The sequence below is a fragment of the Neomonachus schauinslandi genome, chromosome 13 (genome assembly GCF_002201575.2).
Source record: "Neomonachus schauinslandi chromosome 13, ASM220157v2, whole genome shotgun sequence".
Taxonomy (NCBI): domain Eukaryota; kingdom Metazoa; phylum Chordata; class Mammalia; order Carnivora; family Phocidae; genus Neomonachus; species Neomonachus schauinslandi.
The window spans coordinates 26659201-26682770 of NC_058415.1; the positions used below are offsets into that span (position 1 = coordinate 26659201).

A 23570-nucleotide genomic window follows, 5' to 3' on the forward strand; every position below is an offset into this window, starting at 1 on the left:
GGAGGTGGGGGAGGGGAGGGAGGTGGGGGAGGGGAGGGGAGGGAGAGGGGGGAGAAGAGGACAGGAGAAGGGGGGAGGGAGGGAGAAGGGAAGAGGGGAGAAGGGTGGGAGGGCAGGGGCAAACTGAGGAGACTGCCTCTTGGATCACACCACGTGCCTTCAATAATCTGGGTCAAAGAGAACTCCCAGGAGGACCTGAACAGGACACGCAGTGGGAACTCCAGAAGGTTCCTTGATGCTTCTCCAGCAGTTGACTAAGGCAGAACGAGGGACCTCCTTCTCCGTCCACAAACCCTGGATCTTTCTGTCACCAACTGCCGGCTGCCAGAGACCTTGGGTCCCTTCCCCTGGAGCAGCTCACATTCACCTCGCACTCTTCGCACCACCCCACCCCTCAGCTCTTCCCGGTCTCCCTTCCTGACACTTCCCAGCTTCCCAGGAAAGACAGCACAGCTGTGAAGTGTTGCTCAGATAGAAGGGCACGCTACACGGGCTTGGCTGGACCTGGACCGGGGTTGGGGGGGTGAGGGGGGAGCTGAACATCTTCTCTGTGTTCAGAGGAAGAAAACCCCTCATGGCAGCAGAGACAGCACCAGCGATGAGGAACATTCCCCTTGTCCTAATTTTTTTTTTTTTTTAAAGATTTTATTTATTCATTTGAGAGAGAGAGAAAGCACAGAGGGAGAGGGAGAAGCAGACTCCCCGCTGGGCAGGGAGCCCGATGCGTAACTCGATCCCAGGACCCCGAGACCATGACCCGAGCCGAAGGCAGACGCCCAACCGACTGAGCCACCCAGGCGCCCCTCCCCTTGTCCTAAATTTAACCAACAGAGGCACTGCCCCACTCTCCCTGCGGGGGCTGGCGCAAGGGGCTGCTGATGCCGACCTCACTTGGGGGGTGGGGGCAGAAGCCCTGGGCTGAACCCCTTCTGTGGGCCTTAGTTCTTCTGTTTCCAAATGGGGATCTGAACAATGTCCCCCATCCTCACCTGTGGGAAAGGCCACAGTTGTGCAAATTCTGACTTTCTGCAAACGGGGGGTCCACAGATACTCAGGGAATAAAGAGAAAACAGAACTCAAGGGTATCGGGTTACAGAGCCCACTTATTGTTCTTGAACCAAATAATCCCAGACTCCCACTGGTCCAGCCACAGAGAAAATAAATTAAAAGGAATTAACCCGAGGCCCCGTCCCGTGGGGGTGGGGGGGACGGAGGGGACGGAGGCCAGCCACTGCAGTGCGGGGACAGTGCCGGAAAGGCAGTCTGCGTTTCTCCTAACACACTCCTTTGCGTGGGCGGTAAATGACTGGCGTTGAATCACAAAGCTGTCTGAAGGCCACGTCTCGTCAGCAAACTAGAGAATCTGCAATCTGAACAGACCCCTTTGCTCCCAGGGACACGGATTTCGGGCGGACGCCCCTCCCGTGCGTTCCCGTCTGCCACCGCACAGCCCACCTCCACCGGCCTGTGGCCGCCTCGTCCGGCTGCCCGACCTTTCTCCAGACTCCTTCCCTATGGGCTTCAGATTCCAATCAGACACATCCCCGGCAGCCTGAGAGGCGGAGCAGTCAGGTGGATGGAGGCACAGAACGGAGCCAGAAGCAGGGTGCCCCCGGCTTCGGGCTAAGGCTGCAGCGGCAGCCTCCTGGTCCCGCCATCCGGGAGCAGCCCCTGGACGGCATGCTCTTCCAGACCCTTCCCACCTTTCTGTGGGCACCAGCTTCCCTGCCCTAAGCCCTCTCTGCTTCAAAGAGCTGCAGTGGTGTCTCTGCCTGAAAGTGGCCCTGACAGACCGACTGACTCGTCTGTCCGCCACTCAACAGTCACAGCCCGGACACCGGGCACAGCCCAGCACCCCGCAGAGTAAATAGCGAACGCACAGAAGTAAGATATGGAAAATCAGTGCAGATTAAAAACAGAAAAGCTCTTCTAGAACCTTTCCGTCTTCAATCAATCACGGCGATCAAAGATGATAAAAATCAGAGAAACTGTTTCTATCCGCACAAGTCTGCTCTGGTCCCCCCTGAGGAAACCGCCTCCCCAGAAGAAAATGAGCACCCTCCCAGCAAGAGAAGCCGCCCCAGAGACAAGCAGCCAGAACACTCCGAATGCGGTAGAATTCATACAGGGGGACAAAAGGTCCCGGCAGGCCGGCCACCCCAGGGTGTCTGCACCTCGGGCTCAGAGCTCACCCCGCCGGCCTGCCAGCCAGGCACCTCCAGGAGTGTGGGAAAGCTCTCGGGAAGCTCTCGGGTAGGACAAATGACCGGTCTTAACGTTACCATTTCCTCTTTAGAAAGTCACTCTCCGGGGGGGGGGCGCCTGGGTGGCTCAGTTGGTTAAGCGACTGCCTTCGGCTCAGGTCATGATCCTGGAGTCCCGGGATCAAGTCCCTGGATCGAGTCCCGCATCCGGCTCCCTGCTCGGCAGGGAGTCTGCTTCTCCCTCTGACCCACCCCCCTCTCATGTGCTCTCTCTCATTCTCTCTCTCTCAAATAAATAAATAAAATCTTTAAAAAAAAAAAGAAAGAAAAAGAAAGTCACTCTCGGAACCAAATGCAGCTACAGTCACGGGGAGTGGCCCCCGCCCCGAGTCCAGACCCGGCCCAGGAACCCACGAGCCAAAGCAGGCTGGCTCGCCACCCGCCCTGCCCGCTGGAGGGAAAGGCCTGCTGAGCCATCCCTTACAGCAGGGCCACACGCGACCCGCGCGGATGCACAGGTCTGCCCGGGGCCTGAGGCACGGGTCACACAGGTGGGTGACAGAGGTGACGCAGGCCGCTCCTCCCTCCGCCTCTACAAGCTTTCCTCTTTCCGGACACCAAACCGTTAACGTGTGGCCACCATCCCCTCCTGCTCTGCAGCCTGGCGCTCCGGCTTTTTTCCAGGTCAGCTGCTTCCCTCCCGGAATGATACGGGAACGGTATTTCCATCATAAATGAAACGTTACTCAGATGCGATTCTTCACACTAGTGCGTTAATTTACGTATTTATCACGTAAGTGAAAAGTCCAAAGGTCTAGGTGGAAAAATGGCTGCAAGAAACGAGCCGGGAAGAAGATCACAAACACAGACAAGGAAAAGGACACTATCTGGGACTCTAACTCTGGAGAGCAAAAAGGCAAACACAATAGCAGGAAGGTCGGCGTTCCCTGGCTGAAGGGCCACTCAGTCCCCGGGGCTCTCAGGCTCCTCCTAGCATTTCAGAGATGCAGCGGAACCTGCCCTTCACAGGCCTTTAGGGCCACCTCGTGGCTCTGGGGCAACTAGCGGGGGGGCTTGGGGGGCACCGGAGATCTTGGTAAGTCTTCAGACCCGAAAATAATAATCAGCCTTCTGACAACAAAATAAAAGACTGAATTAAAGCACCCTGTGCCAACTTCAGGAGAGAAGCAGATATTTACAAGTCAATCTCTATTAGCTTTTGGCAAAAACTAAAATCTGAGGATTTTTTTTAAAGATTTTATTTGAGAGAGAGCACGAGCAGAGAGAGAGAGAGAGAGAGAGAGAGAGAGAGAGAGCGCACACAGGAGGGAGGGGCAGAGGGAGAAGCAGACCCTCGCTGAGCAGGGAGCCCGACTGATCCCAGGACCCTGGAATCATGACCTGAGGCAAAGGCAGATGCTTAACCGACTGAGTCACCCAGGTGCCCCTGAGGATCTGTTTTTACTTAGGCCCTTTAAAAACTTGTTTGATATGTAAACACGTATTTACCTGTAAAAAAAAAAATGGGGGGGGAGGTGCCTGGGTTTCTCAGTCCGTTAAGCATCTGCTTTCGGCTCAGGTCATGATCCTGGGGTCCTGGGATTGAGCCCCTTGTCAGGCTCCTTGCTCAGTGGAGTCTGCTTCTCCCTCTCCTTCTGTCCCTCCCCCTGTTCTTGTGCTCACATGCTCTCTCACAAATAAATCTTAAAAAAAAAAAAAAAGGATTTCACCACAAATGTGGTGGCTTGAGAATGTGACTCCAAGGCCTCGGACACTGCCCCCACAGGTGGAGCCTAATTCCCGCCCTTTCCAATCTGGGCTGGTTTTAGTGACCTGCTCCTATGAATGCCAGAGAAGCGACCCTGCTGATTTCTGAAGCAGTCAGTAAAAGGCCTCGTGGGTTGGACCGTGTACCCCCAAAATTCATGTCTACCCAGAACCTAAGAATCACCCTATTTAGAGACAGGGTCTACGCAGATATCATCAAGGTAAAATGAAGTCATGAGTGTGGGCCAGAGTCAGCAGGACTAAAGAGAAGAGGCGAAGGTACAGAGGCCCTGGGGGAGATGGCCAGGTGAGGGCAGGAGCAGAGGCTGAAGGGACACATCTATGATCAAAGACCGCAGGCAGACACCAGGGGCCAGAACTGGTTAAGGAGGGATCCTCCCCTAGAGCCTTCAAGGCAGCACAGCCCTGCTGACACCTTGATTTTGAACTTCTAGCCTCCAGAACCTGGAAGGAATACACTTTTGTTGTTTTAAGCCACCCGGTTTGTGGTGCTCTGTTACATGGTAGCCCTGGGAATACAGGAGCGGACAGCGTCCTGCAGGCTCTCTCCTTCCTTCCCCACCAGGACGGCGCCCTAGGAACCCAGCCTCCAAGCTTCAAGGAGGCCTAGCAGCCCCGCGAAAGCCACACAGAAGTGTTGTGGCCTTGACCCCACCGAGGTCTCAGGTCACAGACACCAGACACAGGAGTGAGGGAAGCATCAGGCAATTCTGAGCCTTCGGGCGCCCAGACAGTGAAACGTGGAACAGAGACAAGTTTCCCCTGAGCCGTCCCAACTGCAGACGTGTGTGAGCAAAATAAATGCCATCATGGTTTTAAACCCCTACGTTTTGGGGTAATTTGTGATACAACAATAGAGAAGCAGAACCCACCTCTATATAATCCTGTTCACCTGAACATGTGTATCTTCAGAATCAAAACACAGTCGCCTGTGCCTGTTAGGGATCAAGGTGGTCTACAAAAGCTCCTTTCAGCAGACATTTATGAAGAATATTCTTTCTGGAAGTGGTCACCTCCATGCCCCTAAGCTGAGAATTTCTGGGCTTTTAAATGATGTGCAAATACCAGACGTGTTCAAAAGTGTTTCTCATTTAAAGAACCTCCCTTATGTTCTACCATCTTCATAGCATACGTACATTTATTAAAGCTTGAGTATAACAATCATTTATAAAAGCTTAGGCGTAATCTGTAGGTTTTAAAAAAGGCATGAGGGGTTCTCAGTGGTTAATCTCAGAGCGATGGAATTACAGGGGGTTTTAATCTTTTTTGTATTTTCAAAACTAACAACAGTATTTCGATAACGTATAAGGCAACTTTTTTGAAAGTTACTTAAGACTGCCATACACAATCACTTTTATTTGCTTCAGAAAACTGAGTATCATCTAAAGCTCAGGAAGTGACCACACCAGTGCTCCCACCGAGTACTAGAAGTTCTAGAAGTATGCATGAACCTGCAGACCCGCATTCATGTAAATCATCTTCACCACACCTCTTTTTGCAACACACAGGGAGGCAGAAAAGGGAAATGAAAGGGCGTCTGGGTGGCTCAGTCCATTAAGCCTCTGCCTTCAGCTCAGGTCATGATCCCAGGGTCCTCAGCAGGGAGTCTGCTTCTCCAACTCTCCCTCTGCCTCTGCCCCTGCTTGTGTTCTCCTTCTCTCTCACGGTCTCTCTCTCAATACTTTTTTTTTTTTTTTTAAAGGGAACTGAAAACGACAGGTTTATCTTCAAGAATCGGCTGAAGTCTCATCTGAAGTGTTTCTGATCAAAAAATCAGAGGCTTTGGTTCAGATTTAAAAAAAAATCAGTGGGATTTGGTTCATATTATCAAGACAGAATCTGATTGACTGGTCAATGCTCTGGCCAATGGACATCTACAGAAGTTGAGAAATATAAACTATAACCACTAAAATTCATAATGGGGGTGAAACAGGCGATGGGGACTAAGGAGGGCACCTGTCATGATGAGCACCGGGTATTGTGCGGAAGTGTTGAATCACTATATTGTACGCCTGAAACTAACAGTAACACTGGGTTAACTATACTGGAATTAGAATAAAAAAAAAAATTCATCATAATGGCAATTTTGGGCAGGAGGGAAAGAAGGAAAGGACAAAGGGGAATACAGAGGACCTCATCTTGATAATGGTTTTTGTTTTAAATAATATCTGGGGGAGGGGCACACAGGTATTAGCTTATTATTCCTCTGACCTCTCTACATGCCCTGCTCTTTCTACTAAAACTGCTTTAGGGCTCATTCCAGCACCATAGCGAGGCTATCGAGAGCTCACTGGATGTTTCACACTTGCCCACCCATTCCAGGTGACATCTGAAGGGGCGCCTGAGAGGCTGGTCTCAGAACTGAGGACCTGCAGACACACCCATATCCCAAGTCTGGGGGAGTTGGCAATCTTACGGGGAAAAAAAAAGGGGTGAGCGGGAAGTTTGCAACTTGGCACATCTAAAAATTGTCAGGGATTCCAGTAAATGTGGGTAAAGATGTAGGAAATAGAAAAAACAGTATCAACGTCAATTACTTTGTAACCGCACCATCAGATTATTTTTAAAGAATTATATCTCTTAATCATAATGCCCTCCACTTTAAAATCATTGAGAAAGGGTCAAAAAAATGAAAATGAAAACCCTGATATGGCAATTTTATTTTTTAAAGTGCAATACTGCAAAAACACCCAGTATCTCCTCATCAGTCTCTGGATGAGCCACATGCATCGCAAGGATCTTAGCCCTTAGAGAAAATCGTGCACCCGCACGTGTATGTCTATCATCTTTTTGAAAAATTCAATATTCTCCAAGGCCCAACACCTGGAGAGTCTGATCCGGTGTATTTTTTAAGTCTGTACCTGTTTGCATAAGCTCCCAGGCGATCGTGATGTGCTGCCTGGCAAGGCCTGATTTCTCTAAAACAACTTCCATAACGACTAAGTTCATAAACGCCAACTTGATAAGCTGAACTGGTAATTCCGCACCACGGACCCCTATCGAGCAACAGGGAGGACAGCTGCCCGATCACAAGGTGACCTCATCATCCACGGCCCGATTCTGGACCAAACAGCAAAAGGGAAAAGACAGCCGAGCAGCTAAGGAGACCCAGCCGTGGCCCACCTGCTCTCCCGCAGAACAGGGCACTCAGCCTTCCTACCAGAGTTCCGCCTCTATCATTCAAACCCGTGCTGTTCAGTATTTGGCCACTTAAGTGTAGTTAAGACTAAATAAAACTCACAATTCAGTTCCTCGGACCCACCAGCCATATTTCCGGTGTTCAAGAGCCGTACGTAGCCAGGGGATACCGTACAGCAGAGCTCAAACAGCACATTTCCCTCATCCCTGTTTCACAGTGCTCACCCGAAGCATTCATTTCATGACCACATCATCCCCGGTGGCTTGGCCTTCAAGCTTCTATCCACGCCCCTACCTGACGGCTACAATACCCTCCAGAGCAACAGTGCCCACCCAGGGCGGGGGGAAGGTTCCAGGAGGTCAGAAATCTCTAGGGCACGGGACATTTGCAAATCACCCCCACCCACAGACGCCGGCACCCCTAAGTCCTCCCACGGCTGAGAGGCTCTATTAGGCCACCAGAGGATTCTTTAACATTCTGAAAAAGCGCCTCATTCCAATTCAAGCCACAAGTGCTAACCTCCTAAAAGAAAAAAAAAGAGAGAGAGAGAGAACATACTGGTGTGACAGGCCAGCCCTACTTCTCTGCCCCGCCATAAAGAATCTGGTGTTTTACTGCCTGAGAATTTGGAATTGGGGCCAAAAGAGAGTTAGCTGGAATACCATGCCCTTTTGAGTCATGGAGATAAATATAGGATCCCATCACCTAGCTTCAACAACTATGGACTCGGGCCAGCCTGGTTTCCTGCGGCCCCACTCACACCCCGTGTTCTTTAGGAATGGAAGGTTCTGGAGAACCCCTCCCCTGCAACACCGCGGCCCTGTGTCTGCACGGAGCAGAGGGAGGCCCTCTTGTGCGGGCTGTCGGGGGTCTAGGCCCCATCCCGGGTGATGGCTACAAACTCTCTGAGCCGAAGCACCAGTCTCATGAGGCTGTTGAGACAAATGCAGGAAACAATCCCCACGGAATGCTTAGCTGGGCTGAGCAGGGGCTTGTGGGCGGGAGCTCTCCTCACTGCTGTGGAGGCTGTCACTGTCACTCTTCCCGTGGCTGAGCGGCACTGTTCAGTCTTGTTCTGATGGCCACTCCAGCATTTTCTTAATGCTTTCCTAAACGTAGGGCAATTTTGTTTCATGCTTTCAATTTGGAATTTAAAAAAAAAAGTCTACACCGAAAAAAAAATAGTATTATCACTACTGAAGCTGTGGTTTACTTCTAGGCCTTTGCTGTTACTACGATTACTAGGACTAGTTGTAATAACACCAGCTACCAGTTTTTGAGCTTCTAGTCCATGTCAAGCATTGTGCCAAGCCCTCCATAAATATTATCTCACTGAATCCTCACAAGCTACACTGTAAGGGGGATTCTGTTGTTATTCTCACTCGAGAGCTGAGAAAACAGACCCAGAGAATTTAAGTGGCTTGCCTAAAATCATGGAGCTGAGGAAAACAGGATCAGAAGCCAGGTGTGCCTGACCCCATGCCTTTTACCATTATAGCAAGCGCAGCTAAAATCCTCCTGGAGCCAAGAACCTAGCCCCCCACCCCCAAGCTAGAAGAACTTTCTATCACATATTCTAAAGATTAAAAACTCCAAATGAGAAGGGACTCTCATTCTTCCCCAGTGGCTGTCTGTCCCGCTTTCAAATGCGTATTTCACCCTCTTTACTGGGACTCCTCAATTTTCAATATCTAAGTTGTTTATTGCAACTACAAGAGGATCCCCTGGATCCCCAAACAGTTCTTGAGTGGATGCGGCAGGAGAGCTAAGCCCCCTTTTAAAAAGAAGCCATAAGGCTGAAGCATTAAGAACCAAAGTGAAACAGTCACCTCGTTTCTGGCTGGAAGATGTTCCCTCTCATTCCTTCCTATATAGGGAGAGCTGTTCAGCAAACAGCTACTCATAGTTCAAAGAATTCCAAGTTTGTGCTCTTATCTCCACATGAGATTATCCTCAAATGAACCAGCATCTCTAACTCAAGGACGCACCTGTGGGATGATGCTTCACGGACTGCATGACCAGGAATTATCTAGAACAAACAGTTCTGTGCACAGCATGTTCTCTGAGGAGTCTGCCCACCCTTACAGGAAAGCCCGTTGTCTGCAGTGCATTTCGCAGAGGTCTGGAGCCAAACTAGTGCAAACCCACACCACAGCAGAATGCCCCCGAGCTGAAATTCACCTGCAACCTCTTTTCCTTCTCCCCACCCAAAACGTGCACCCACACTTTCACGCAACACACAGAAATCTCCGAAGCTTGGAGGAGAATGAACAGAGATTATCACTCCCAGAATTTGGGATTTCATAGTGCAGTGCAATTTCGGAAGCATTTGGTAGACTGATGGAGTTAAGAAAACAGATACTTAAGAGCCAACACCACTCACGGCCACAAACCCATACTATCTTCTATCGCTACCATTTCAAAAAGGACAAATTTAAAAGTAAAAACATAGGGGAAAAAAAGCCAGAGGCTCAGAGTAAAAGACAACCCTTCCTCAGGAAGAGAGTAGAACTTTCAGGCACGGACACACGTATGCACAGGGGGCAGAGGCAGGCGGAGTGTCACTGCAAACACCCTCCTCGTTTTCCCTCCCTCCCTGCAGATGGGACAACTGGTTCTAGACCACAGGTGGGCCCTGAGGAAGCACTCAATCAGGCCGGATGCCCCCCCACCCCCCCCACCCCCCGGCCCGGCATGGGAACGCAGCTCAGCCCAGGCCCATACTTCCCAGTTCCCATCCTTTTCCTCCTTCCTAACGGGGCAATGGCCGGCGGCCAGACACGTCCTCTGGTCCTCTGCACGTCCTGCAAAGCCCCGATGGAAATCCTGTCAACTCTGCTCCTGGAGAATACACTCTACTTTTCCCCAGAAATGGACTTGAAGCGGTTCTGTGTACACACTGTGAGCAATGCCTAGTTACGGGGATTTAAGGAGTATACATAGTGCCACCCACAAAGTGAAGAAAAATTAGGAAGCACTTTACTATAACATTAAGATTGGAACAATTTTCAGAGAGGAAATACACGTGTGTGAATATGGCAAATGAAATCACGTGAGATACCACCTTCCACGTGTCAGAATGGCTAAGATCAAAGAGACAGGAACTAACAGGCGTTGCCGAGGACGTGGACAGAAGGGAGCCCTCGTGCACTGCAGGTGGGAACGGACCCTGGGGCAGCTGCTGTGGAAAGCAGTGTGGAGCTTCCTCGACAAAGTAAAAGAACTACTGTTGGATCCAGCAGTTCTACTTCTGCGTATTTATCTGAACAGCAACACTAATCTGAATAGGTATATGTGCCCCATGTACAGCGTGGCATTGCTCACAACAGCCAAGTTAGGGAAGCAGCCCAGTGTCCATCCACAGAGGAAAGGATGAAGATGTGGGGTGTGTACACACACACACACACACACGCAGGAATATTAGTCATAAAAAAACAAAATCTTGCCATTTGGGACAACACAGATGGACTTGGAGGGTATTACACTAGGTAAAATAAATCCGAGGAAGGCAAATACGCCATATGATTTCACATACATGTGAAATCTCAACAAACAAAACGGCTCACAGATGGAGAACAATCCGGGGGTCGCCCAAGGGCAAGGGCTGGGGGATGGGTCAAAGAGGGGAAGGGGATGAAGAGGTACAAACGTGCAGGCACAAATAGGGCAGGGACACCACCGGGTACCAGGCAGGGAATGGTTACTACGTGACCACTTGATCCGGAGGCCCGATCCACCTCATCCCACAAACACCCTCATGGCCACTCATCCTCCGTCCAGAAGAATTCAGCGGCGTCTCAACTGGCATCTGGAACAGAATTAAGAGGAGGCGGGGGGAGCAGAGCAGGTCTTGCCTTTTCGTCCTGGTAGATCTTGTTGACGCTCTCCAGCTGCGAGTCGTGGCTGGACTGGATGCGGTCGAGCTGCTCCCGCTGCTTTTCCAGCTCTCCCTGGAACTCGTTCTTCTTCAGCTCCACCGCGCCTCTCTCCGCCGCCGCCCTGCGGACCCTGCCCTCCAGCTCCAGGATCCGGGTCTACAAGGACAGCGCGGCACGTGAGGGCGAACCCCAAGCTGTCCCCGCGCACCCGGCCGCTGGAGGGCGCTCCCTGGGAGAAGTCGGCTCGGGCCGGGCCAGCAGCAAGCCCTACAGTCGGAGGTGTGCTCCCAGGCCCCGCGGGCAGTCCTGCTGGGCCCCCTGCGTCCCCTTCCGCAGCCCTACACTCCCCGGCTCCCATCCCCCTCCTCCTTCCTAACCGGGCGGTGGCGGGCGGCCAGACACGTCCTCTGCGTGTCCTGCAAACCCGCGGTGCGAATCCTGTCAACTCTGCTCCTGGAGAATAAACTCTACTTTCTCCCAAAAATGGGCTTGAAGGGGTTCCGTTAAGAACAATCCTGGAAGTCAACCGTGTAGAAGCGACTATTTTTTTCCAGAGAAAGTGTTACAAGTCGAGGAAGTCACTTCTCCGGGCTTCGCTGTCACAGGCTTATCTCCCAGGAAATACCAGCACAACCCTCCCAGGGCATCGTGAGGCCTGAAGGAGGCAAGTCCACGCAGTGCCTCAGGCTTTCCCAGGCGCGCAAATACTTAGTTTCCCTCCCGCCGCTGAAAGAGCACTTAACTCGCGGCAGACAAAACCTCTCAAAACAGATTCAGTTCTCCAGCTCAGGACACTAAGTCCACGTCTGCCCAGACAGCGGGCTCCCGTGGAAGCGCACGGGGGCGGCCGGGCCCGACAGGACACTCGGCCGCGACGGGGCTTCACGGCTAAGAGCCTGAGCTCTGCCATCAGAGACTGGGCTGGAATCCCCGCTCCTCGTGAACCGCACCGCTCTGCGTCCCCGTCTGCCCGCCTGGGAAGGGGGACGGCGAAGTCCCGAACGGACAGAGTTTGCTTACAAAACAAGACAGTGTATCCACTGCACTGTTGGAGAAAAACCATCCGGGCACTTGTGAAAATGGGAAGGAAAACTTCCTTCAAGACTCCTGCAAGAGGGGTCGTGTCTATGCAGTAGGAGAGAGAACCCGCTGCACCCTGAACCCAGCGGAGACAGCTAAGGGCCAACAGTGGAGGGAGGGATCAGTGGCGGAAAAGTGTCAAGAGGAGACGTCAAGGGCAGGGGGATTTCTTGCTAAAGGCAGGCAAAGGGCTCAGGCATCAGCAAGAGGGAGCAGGGGCCTGATCAGGTCCTGGGGGCTGGGGAGGACTTAGCAGGATTCTTTGCTAAGCGGGCTGGGCAGGCTGAAGATGGGATGGCCGGGGGAAGCCAAGACGGAGGCCTAGAGGAGAAGAGGGGTCAGAGGTGCCTGACTGAAGTCCGGTCAAGGAGAGTCTCTGTCCTAGCTCAGCACTGCCGACCCACAATGCCCAACAATAAATCGGAAAGCTAAAATCATTATCCCTGAATGAGGATTTTAACAACCGGCACCTCTAAAAAAAAAAAAACACCTCTCCCACATCTGTTACCCAAATACATTTCCAACACCGCTCTGAGATCCGGCGTGGACCGGAGGACCCGACAGGCTGTCAGGGTGACAAAGCAGGCAGTCTTCCCAGAACCAGCGCCCATGGCTGGACGAAAAAAATCATTCACTCACAGGCCAAGCCGAGAGGGCTCTTCTGGGGGCTATCCTAAGCCACAGAGAGGTCCTCTCCCACCCAAGGGCAGAGCGGACGTGGAGAGTCCGGCCCTGGGTGGGCTGTGGGGATATGCGGAGCCCCAGACTCCAGATACAGAGTGCACAAGCCACTGAGCGTGATGCCTCAGGGGGCGGTAAACAGCAGAGCCCTCAGACCCCACCACCCGGTGACCTTAAATACTTGCAGACACCCATGCACACAGACAAGCCAAGCACCTGGAGATCCACGCTCCGGGAGCTGGCGATCCAGTAGTTGAAGCCCAGGACAATGATGCAGGCCACCAGGGCGGCCAGCACGAGGGGCGGCGACTTCATGCTCCGGCGCCCGTTTCCCAGTCCCATCATCTCAAAGGCTGGGGGAGAATCTGTCAAACAAAACAAGCGAAGAAACCCTTGTACTCGCAATGCCGCCGCACCAGCAGGAAAGCATCTGTGCCTCGAACGCGAACCTGTGGGAAGGAGACCATGTAAGTGGCACACCCAGAGTCCACACGGGTGTGTGGCCCAGGCGGCGGGCCAGCCCCCCAGGACAGGCTGGTTGGAGGGAGCGCCATCCTGGAAACCCACCACCTGCAGGTAATTTCTCATGCACTTCAGCTTCCTCTTCTGTAAAATGGGGTTAAGTGCAGTCTCTTCCCCGCCCCCCACTCCAGGACAGGTTGAGAATGAATCATCTCTGTACACAGTGACAGCTAATATTAAATGCTTCCACATCACCTTAGGGGAAAAAACCCATGTCTCATTGTTCCCCCAAAGAGGCCTTTTTAATTTGAGTCCTAACACGGGAGGGTTTTTCACCTTGGACAGAATTACTAATGACACCAATTAAAGCATTTGTTGAGCAAAGCCAGAAAGCACCCCGGAGGAGTGTGTCCCCCCCACACACACAGGGTGCTGGCGGCAGGAGTGAGGTGTGGGCCCGGGCTTCCTCGGAATGCCTGCTCCTCTCCCCACGCAGCGCATCCACATTAGCAAGAGAGCTGCAGAGTATCCCCTTCTCCAGAGAAAGCCAGATACAGCTTACAAGAAGGAAGTGATCAGGTTCGTTCATGGACTTCAACCCAAGACCAGGTCTGCCTGGATACCAGCACGCGGCACAAAGCCCAAGGAAAGCCGACTTTCCCAAGTGGCTTGGCTGAGGCAGATAAAACAGGCCTTATCAGAGGAAGGGAAGCACGCACAATAAAGGGCATCTGTGAGAACAGGCATGCTTTTATGCCAGGTGTGGCCCACAATGGAGGAAGGAGGGGGGAAGGAACGGGGAGGGAAAGGGGAGGGGGGCAGAGGAAAGGAAAGACGCCCCCGCCCCCCCCAGGGACTCAACTTCTGGGTTAAATTCAATCGAGCAAGAACAGAGCAGAGCCGTCAGGACCAGCTCTCCCCCTAAGGTGTTCCTAGCCAGGTGTGTCACTGGGAGACCTCTTCCTTCTTAATAATCAGGTACTAGTGTGGGCGTCTAAATGGGGTAAATGAGCAATCTCTGGAATCACCTGAAATAAAGTACCACCAGAATTCCGAAGCACAGAACTGACCTTAGCCTCTGCTGGTGCCTCCCTCACCAGCCTCTGGTCTCTCAGGATGAAAGAGAAAAAAAAAAAACTTTAAAGATCAATTATCAGTTGAAATCAGCAAGCACCGTTCATATTAAAGGAGAGTAATGCTCAGAAATACTAAACTTCTAGAAAATTCTATGTATCTGCTGAAAATGTGTCTCCACTGCCTTATATCTGATTTTGTTCACTAAACAGTCTTTTTTACTATTTTTAAACTTCAAGAAGTATATATAAAACTACTACAAATACAACTGGGGAGAAAAGCCACACAGTAAAGTATGAAATTTGAAGTCTCCCTCCAAATGGCGGCATCCGCCCATTCCAGCAGCTCTCAGCCCTCCTCACAGGACCCCAGCATCACCTGAGACCACCTGGGACCCCAGCGTCACCTGGGATCGGGGCGTGGGACCCACTCCTCCACTTCCAATTCAACGGCTGTAGAGAAGTGCCAGGTATTTGTAGTTTTCAGTGTCCCCAGGTGATTCTAATATGCAGCCACTCTTGCAGGTGTCATTCTAGATGTTTCTTGATGTTTATACAAGCATTGCCATACATGTTTTTAAATCCAAACAAGATCATTCCCACTGTTCTCTCAGTGTCGTGAGTCACTTAGTCATACATCTTATCGCACTTTTCCTTGCAGCCCATTACGGTTTGCTCTTTTCTTTCTGAAGTTCTGGATGGGGCCCCACTGTGTTCCAGGATTTATTTAACCAATCTCCTACAGAGGGCCATCCGGCTTATTTCCAACAACTCTGCCATGAACACCCTTGACGTCCACATCTGTGTTTGCAAACTTCTATCCTGGTGTGCGAGCCCTTACACACAATTCTGAAACCCAAAACGCTCTAAAAGCCCAAAGGGATTTTTAAAAACTTATCCACGGCAACAAAACCTGACCTGAACTCAGATCAAAGTCTGATCGGAACTCACCCAAAGCTACTTATATAGTCTCTTTCTCCCTTCGTGTGAATATGCGTATGTTTTGCTGCAGAAAGATTAGTGTTTGATTATGGGGTGCTGCCGCAGATCCTGCTGGGGCTGTCACATAATATATAATAAGTGCATCTTATTATCTTCTGAATTCTGAAAAATTTCTGAATTCCAAACCCATCAGGCTTCCAGGGGTTTGGGGAAGGGAGGAGGAACCAGCAAGAAGCTTGCTGGGTGTGAGGCATTGATCAAGTGTTTCAAATACAGCACTCCCTGAAGCCTTGAGAGGCTCTGAAGGGGCACTGATCACCCCCATTTGGCAAGTGATGGAATACATCACAGACAGCTGTAGGTAAATTTCAGTAAGTGGTCCTGCTGGTTCATAGGCCTTTAAAACTGATAAATCTTACTGCCTCCAAAATATTTAGCAAATTACAAAGGGCAAAAAGTGGGAGAACCCTGGCAGACGCCACCTTAAGCCAGGTGATCAAAGTGAATGTCACTACTAATGAGACATACCGGCATCACAAACCGCCTAATAGGATGCACTGGGGAGAAAAGTTCTCAGGATCTTAAATTGAGGGACATTCTATGTTCAAAAAGGGTTAAAATCATGAAAAACAAGGAGAAGACTGAGGAACTGTCACAGAGATGTGACAACTAAACAAGGGAACTATGGGTGAAGGATATATGGGAACCTTCTGTACTATGTTTGCAACTCGTTCATAGATCCAAATCAACTAAAAAATTTTTGATAGCTCTTACTCTATTGGCTTTCAAAGCAGTTCCAATAATTTACTCTCACTACTAGTATGAGAAATGTCTGTTTTCTCACACAATAACACCAAAATAAAACTTTTTAATATTTGGCAATCTCATCAGTAATGATACTTTAAAACACATTTCTTGGGGTACATGGCTGGCTCAGTCCGTACAGCACGCAACTCTTGATCTTGGGGTTGTGAGTTTGAGCCCCATGTTGGGCATAGAGCCTACTTTAAAAAAATACATTTCTTCAGTTATGAACATAAATGAGCATCTTTTCATTTACTGGCCATTTGTTCATTTTGCTGAAATGTCTTTTCATATTTTCTGCCCATTCTTAAACTTGGGTGTTCATCTTGTTGATTTGTAAGAGCTCTTTGTATGCTAAAGATAAATCTTTCGTCTTTCATGGGAATATCTTTTATTCTCAATTTTTCATTTGTTCTTGAACTTTCTCTTTGAATTTTTTGCCCATAGTTTTTGGTTATTGGTGGTGTTTTTAAAATAACCTAATCTTGTCAATCTTTTATTGTCTGGATTTTGTTGGTACTTAGACGTTTCTACTCTAAGTTTAGAAATACATTTACCCATATCTCCTCTCAACATACCTACGGCCTCATATGTTTATTTAAATCTTCCATCCACTTGGAATTCACTTTTGATGTAAGGAGTAAAAAATACAAAAATATGAGGTTTGGGTTTTATGTGTGTGCATGTGTGGAACGGCTAGCCTGTTCTGTCAGCACCCTTTACAGAAAAATCTATTTTTATCTAGGGCTTTGAAAGCCTGTCTTTGTCTATACTTAATTCCCTAACCATATACTTCTAGATTGGGGTCCTTGTCTGACCTTTTATTTTATTCCAGCAGATATAAGTCAATGGATGGATATACTACAAGTCTGAAAACAATAAAAACTCAATTCTCACCTCAAGGGAAGTATTCTGATAATCTTTCAAAATGCTCCTTTCTTGAGCCCGTTAAAATGTACTGAGCAGCTGCTCGGAGACAGATGCTGTACAGCCACCAGGCAGCTTGGGGCAGGGTCAGGAGAACAAACTCTGGAACGTACTGCCAGTGTCGGACTCTGGTTCCACCTCTTAGGAGCCACAGGACCTGTCTGAGGATCGCTGTCCTCCTCATAAGGATATTTGAGGACTAAATGAGTTAAGATATGAGAAGTGCTTAGAACCACATCTGGCATATAGTAATTGCTCAATAAATTTTAACTATTATTACTTTAGAGATGGAAAGATGGAAAAGAAATCATTTCTAGATCGTCTTTTCCCCATTTTATAAAGAAAAGGTGATGAATGTCTCCCTCCCACCTTGATTCTATTTTAGAGGAATGAGCCTTGTGCGTTCGTCCTATTAACTCTGCTGTCAATGAAGCAGTGGTATCTGCCGTCACCTGGGGCTGACTCCCCACCACCGCGGCACTGGACGCCCCAGACCAGGACCACAGGATGGCCAAGAGAGGTTTGAGGAAGCCCCTCACCAGGACCCTGCGCTTGGCTGGCCAGGGAGGTATGCAGCAGCCCAGAGGGCACAGTGAGGAGAGCCCGGGGCTCCCACTGGACACAGGGCCGCCCAGCTAAGAAGGTGAGCAGGAGGAAGGGAGGCCAGCACTGAGCCTCTGGGCAGCAAGGTGCTTGGGCGCTGACTTCCAGGGCTGTGGAAACCCCTGCTGCTGAAAAAAAAAAACCAAAGGCCAGACATAGGTGGGAAGTGAAGACTGAGGTGGTAACTCAGAGCCATAGTTTACAGGTGTCAGATACCTCGGAGGCTCTCCTTCCCCCACCTTAGTCCTGTGGACCTAGGGGGTGATGCAGGAGACGTCCTGCATCAGATATATTAGTAATCATTATAACTGGGGCTTCAGAATGTGTTTTGTCTCATATTTGATTGTAAGTATCTGACTTATTGAAAAATGATTAACCTTAATCTGCTAAACTCTGTGAAACCCCAGGCTTCCCTGGAGAAAAAGAAAGTGGTGTGTTTCTGCATTAAAAGTGTCTTGGTAAATGGGAAATGTGAAAAAAACTGCACAGTCTTTCCTACTGGCTTAATTTAAAAAATTCAACCTACTGGTTAAAATTATTATTTGCCCGTAAGACAAAAATTTTTTTTGTAAAAGAAGAGAAACTTCTAATTACTTATAAAAAAGAAAAAGCACCTGAAAATGAGTAACCTGCCAAATACACTGAACCTACTACTTTTATTTTTTTCTCATTTCCTTATTCCCACATAGGTTTTTTTGTTTGTTTTTTATGAGAGAGCCAGAGAGAGCACTCAAGCAGGGGCAAGATAGGCAGAGGGAGAGAGAGAAATTTTTTTAAGATTTTATTTATTTATTTGACAGAGAACACAAGCAGGGGGGGGAGGAGAGGGAGAGGGAGAAGCAGGTTCCCCCACTGAGCAGGGAGCCCGACTTGGAGCTCTATCCCAGGACCCTGGGATTATGACCTGAGCCAAAGGCAGCTGCTTAACCGACTGAGCCACCCAGGCGCCCTGGAGATATTCTTAAGCAGATTCTACTACACTCAGCACAGAACCTGACATGGGGCTCGATCTCATGACCCTGAGATCACGACCTGAGCTGAAATCAAGAGCACAACCAACTGAGCCACCCAGGCGCCCCAAGAATTTATTTTTAAGTAATCTCTACAACCAATGTGGGGCTCAAACTCACAACCCTGAGATCAAGAGTCACAAGCTCTACCACCTGGGGGCCCCTCCCCATAGGGGGTTTTAGTCATACAGGCAAATAGTGCAGGTAAGAGCAATCAAATCAGAATAGCTTGTTAGACCAACGTGGCCACTGCAGAAACAATACAGCTTCTCCAGTGGGAGAGCCCCACCTTTCTTCCTTCTCAGAGGAAATTGCCTCACCTGGATCTTGGAGAGTCAGAGCAGGAGGTGCTCGGCAGGAAGTCTAGAAGGCCCTCTGCAGTAAGCAAACAGACCTGAGAATGCCCTGTTCAGCACAGGTGAACGATTCGGTCACCAACATTTTTCCGAGGGTTAAAAATATTCTACCATGCCCCGAGAATGTCTCCAAGCCAGGGGTCAGCATACCAGGCCGACAGGCCCTCATAGGCCTGTTTCGTAAACACAGCCCCGGTCAGCTCCTTTATTGCCCACAGCTGTTTTATGGCTACAAGGCAGAGTTGATCCAAATCTACTCATAGGGTTATTATGAGGACTCAACCGGTCAAAGTACTTATTATCTGGCCCCTTAGAGAAGTTTGTCATCTCCTGCTCTAAACCATTAGGACTGAATGACCAGGTCCACAGCATTCTCCTTAAATTGCTCTCAAAACTTACCAGGAAGTGCAGAAAATCTCCTCCTCTCACTCCCCCAATCCCCAATTATAAACATCATGTTTCCCCAACTCCGGAAGCTGACAGTTTATAAAAGAAAAAAACTTCAACGTCATGGGGACCGCAGTTCATAACACTATACTGCGTATGTGGAAGTTGCTAAGAGAGTACATCTTAAAAGCTCTCACCACAAGGAAAAAAATGTAACTGTGGTGACAGCCATTAACTAGATTTATTGTGGTGATCATTTTGCAATACACACAAATACTGAATCATTACGTTGTACACCTAAGACTAGCATATGTCGATTATACCACAAATTTTTTTTGAAGAAGAAACTTAAAATTCATGTGCAGGACAGGGCGCCTGGGTGGCTCAGATGGTTAAGCGCCTGCCTTCGGCTCAGGTCATGATCCCAGGGTCCTGGGATGGAGCCCCGCATTAGGTTCCCTGCTCAGCGGGGAGCCTGCTTCTCCCTCTCTCTGCCCCTCCCCCACCCTTCCACCCCTGCTCAGGCTTGCTCTCTCTCCCTAACCCATCCCCCCACCTCTCAAATAAATAAAATATTTTTTAAAAATTCACGTGCATGTTTAGTACTATGTAGTGGAAATACCAAAGAGCAAGATGGACAAGTGAAAATGAATGAGAGGAACCAAATTTCATTGTGTTTTTTTCCAGCACTTGCAATTTTCTGAAGAAAGGCCGCCTCTCACACGGATACCAAGACTACATCTTGGCAAGAACTCCCGAATTTTCCTCCAGTTCAAGAGTTGGCAAACTGCAGCCCAAAGGCTGAATCCTGCCAGGCACCTGTTTCTGTACACTGCCCATAAGCCTAGTCTTCAGTTTTTAATGGTTGCAAAAAAAAAAAAAAATCAAAAGTTCACATGTGAACAGCACATGCAATTAAAATATGGGTGTCCCTAAATAAAGTTTTATTGGGACACAACCACTCCCATTCATTTATGCCCCGTCTAAGGCTGTCAGGCTACAAGAATTGAGTCTACCAGCAGGGCACATGAATCCCAGAGGGTATAGAAGATGCTCAGCGGGGCTAGGGAAGAAAATCCTAGCAGTTACATTAATTTGTATCCAAAAAGTGTGATATCAACTATATTTCAGTAATGTAACTATCACATAAAAATAACTTGCAAGTATATATGTATACTAATTATATTATCTCATACTATATAACATTATGCTAATTCTATTATACTACCATAAAATAAATACTAACAGTGCTAATAAAAGTAGAAACTGACTCTGCATGCTAAGTCCCTCTGTTGAAGGTCACAAGTCACCACCTCTGAGGTGCCTGAGAAACCCCTCTGACTTCGTTCGGCACTGAGCACAGTGAGGTGGACTGACAAATTATAACTACGCTAAACCTTACAGAGACTATGAAGCTTTAAGATTCATACGAAAAGCACAAATTGAAGTTATTCTAATAAACGTAAGCATGGGCAAACACGAGTCCACCGCTGGGAAGGCCCAGGCTTCTTACCCTCAGTTCTGCATGAGCCATGTCACAAAGTAAAACCTATGATGATATAATCAGATCTGACAAGAAACAGGCCAAAAATACTCACAGTTCAAGGAGCATATGAAAGAGGGCTTTACTGCCACTGTCACTAAGCATGAATCCAGCCCTAAGAGTATCCTGGGCCTTGAGATACAAGACAGTAACAATAGCACATGCACCTAATTTATAAATTAGTAACATACAATTAAACATTTGTTTAATTGAGAAAATTGATATATAACATTGAATTAATTTTAAGTTGTTTTTTAAACTAATGAGGATGATCAAAAAAGTTTGGAAATCATAGCAAATTACCATCTGTATCACCATGATCATATTATGTAGTACTCTTACGTATCTTTTCCTCCTGTCAGGCATTAATTAATCTTCAAAATCTTAGCTAGGGGAAGTTCTATTAACACAACCCTGAAAGGTTTTAAATAAAAATAAGATCAAAATATTGTAACAATCAGAGAAGGCATGATTTTTTTTTTTCTTCTGATGTAGGAAATTCACTGTGTGAAACAAAGTGGACTCCCTGGGAACTTGGTAAGCACTTCTGAAACTTCAAGCCAAGTCTTTTCATGTAATGTCATCAGTAACTGGAAAAGTCTAAAAAAGAAAATGACCACAACCTAAGAATGTTTTTTTGCTAGAGGAAGCGGGGAGCAGGCAAATGAAATAACACTCACACTTTTATAAAGTGAGACAAAAGCTTATCAAGACCATTCCTACTTTTGTGCAAAAAAAAAAAAACCTAAGTTTTTTTTTTTACAGCAACAAAAAAAGAAGTGTTTCTTTTTCCCTTATCCAAATAATGGATGTTATTTCTCACCTTAGGTCATTAAAAAAAAAAAAAAAGGTAATGAAAGAATACAACTACATTAAAGCCAGGGCATGGGGCCTCTCATCCCTCATCTTGGCCTCCCACCCTCCCTTCCTGGGGCTGGCCTTCTCTGGGGGCCAGGCCACCTTCAAGCTCCCTTTCACTAAAGAACCAGCCAGGAACTGGGCTTAGCACAGCCTGCTAGAAGTGATACCCCAACCTTTCATCTCCTTCCTCGAGAGGCAGTTTCCCCAGGCTCTGCCCTTCTACCCTTTGTGTTTCTGATGCAGAAAGCCTGTCTGCACATTCATAGGATTTTCAATGAGGTCAGCAATTTCCTCCCTGCTGGGTGGCCACAAAAACCCCCAGGCCTGACAGAGTCAACCATCCTCACTTCTGCAGCTGCCCCACCCCTCAAAAAATAATATAATACAAAATCTTTTCAACCCTCATCAATAACTAGGCCCATGGCCAGCAATTAGAAAGATGGCTTCCTTAGCTCCCAAGAGCAATATCGTCCATATCTGATACCCCCAGCCCCCCAACCATTGCTTCCTCTCATTCCTGGTGCTTCATTTTTGAACAAAACCAATGGGGGAAAAATGTGATAACCTCTCCATAGGAGAACAAAATATATCTGGAAGAGCTGATTGTTTTCTTAAACATCCTCAGAATTCAATGTCTTTTTGACCACTGATACCTTAAAAATTGAGTTCTGGCCTGGGGACAGCAAGTCTTACCAAATTACTGCTGTTTATTTACAAATAAAATAAAATTATTCTTCCCATGCATGAGCTTAACTTAATCTTCTATAACATAAACAGGAAGGACCACACCGCCAAGAGACTCCACTGCTCTTCTGGTTTCATGCTCCAAAAATTTCAAAAATACTAAAACTGCCGAAATTTGAGTCAATCTGACAGCTATAAGCCAAACAGAGTCACTCGAAAGCTGTTAAATATTTCATCAGACTGTGGGACATCTTAACAATCCACACCTAGGAATGTCCCTCAACATTTGCGGAATTTCGAGCTGTAGGGCCTCGGAGACCCCAAACCAGACAAAGAAGATCTCCGACCCATGAAAGCCACACAAGTTTGGTTATGCAAATTTGGAAAAGGGGTATCTGAAAATGACCAGCAACATCATGGCATTCCCAATACAATGGTCCTTAAATTCCGCTAAAAAGAACACTCATCAAAGTAGGTATTTTCTTATTTTACCTTAAAAAAAAAAAATCATTACAAACATTAAACAGGGTGTGAAACAGAAACTATATATAAACCCAGGAGGCTATTTTTACAGCGGAGCAAAAGTTCTATGGATGCTCCACACAGTCATAGGTGGGAAATACACATCCAGGAGGGAACCTGGAGCATCCCCGAGACGGGCTCCGGTCACCTGCCCGGACGCGACCGCTGCCAACGTGGGCACCCGCGGCGCCCGAGCGCCAGGACGCGGAGGTGAGCGGCGCGCGGCGGCCACCCGCCCTCCCCTGGCGCCAGTCACCCCCGCGGGACCCGCACTAGTGCGACTTCGGGGCTGCACGCTTTCGACTTCGGGGCTGCACGCTTTCGACTTCGGATGCCGACGCGCGTGACAAAGCGGAGAACAAAAAAGAAAGGCCCCGCACGCCCCAGACCGGCCTCCGCCGGGGCAGAGAGCCCTCGCACAGCCCCTCGCGGCGGCCGGGGACCTGGGGACGGAGGCGGCCCCGGGGCGAAGGCTTGGGCCCCTCGGGGGCTCGGGTGACAGGCTGCGGCCGGGGCGCGGGCCCTGGGCCGGGGAAGAACCAGGGAGAGGGAAGGCGGCCAGGGCGGCCCGGGAGCTGGGGCACCCGCGCCGCGCACTCACCTCCTGCCGCGGCTCCGGCGGCCGC

General features: G+C 49.0%; 1 protein-coding gene across 1 annotated transcript in view; it reads right to left on the reverse strand.

Moving 5' to 3' along the window:
• GOLM1 (golgi membrane protein 1) overlaps positions 1–23564 on the reverse strand; it is a 53190-nt gene extending 29626 nt beyond the window's left edge. Inside the window, exons 1-3 of the mRNA XM_021677948.2 lie at positions 23546–23564; positions 12987–13135; positions 10986–11165 (exon numbers count right to left, since the gene is read on the reverse strand). Coding sequence (XP_021533623.1) covers positions 10986–11165; positions 12987–13115 — 309 coding nt within the window. The 5' untranslated portion in view covers positions 13116–13135; positions 23546–23564. The remainder of the gene's footprint in view (positions 1–10985; positions 11166–12986; positions 13136–23545) is intronic.
• Between the last annotated feature and the right edge of the window lie 6 nt (positions 23565–23570).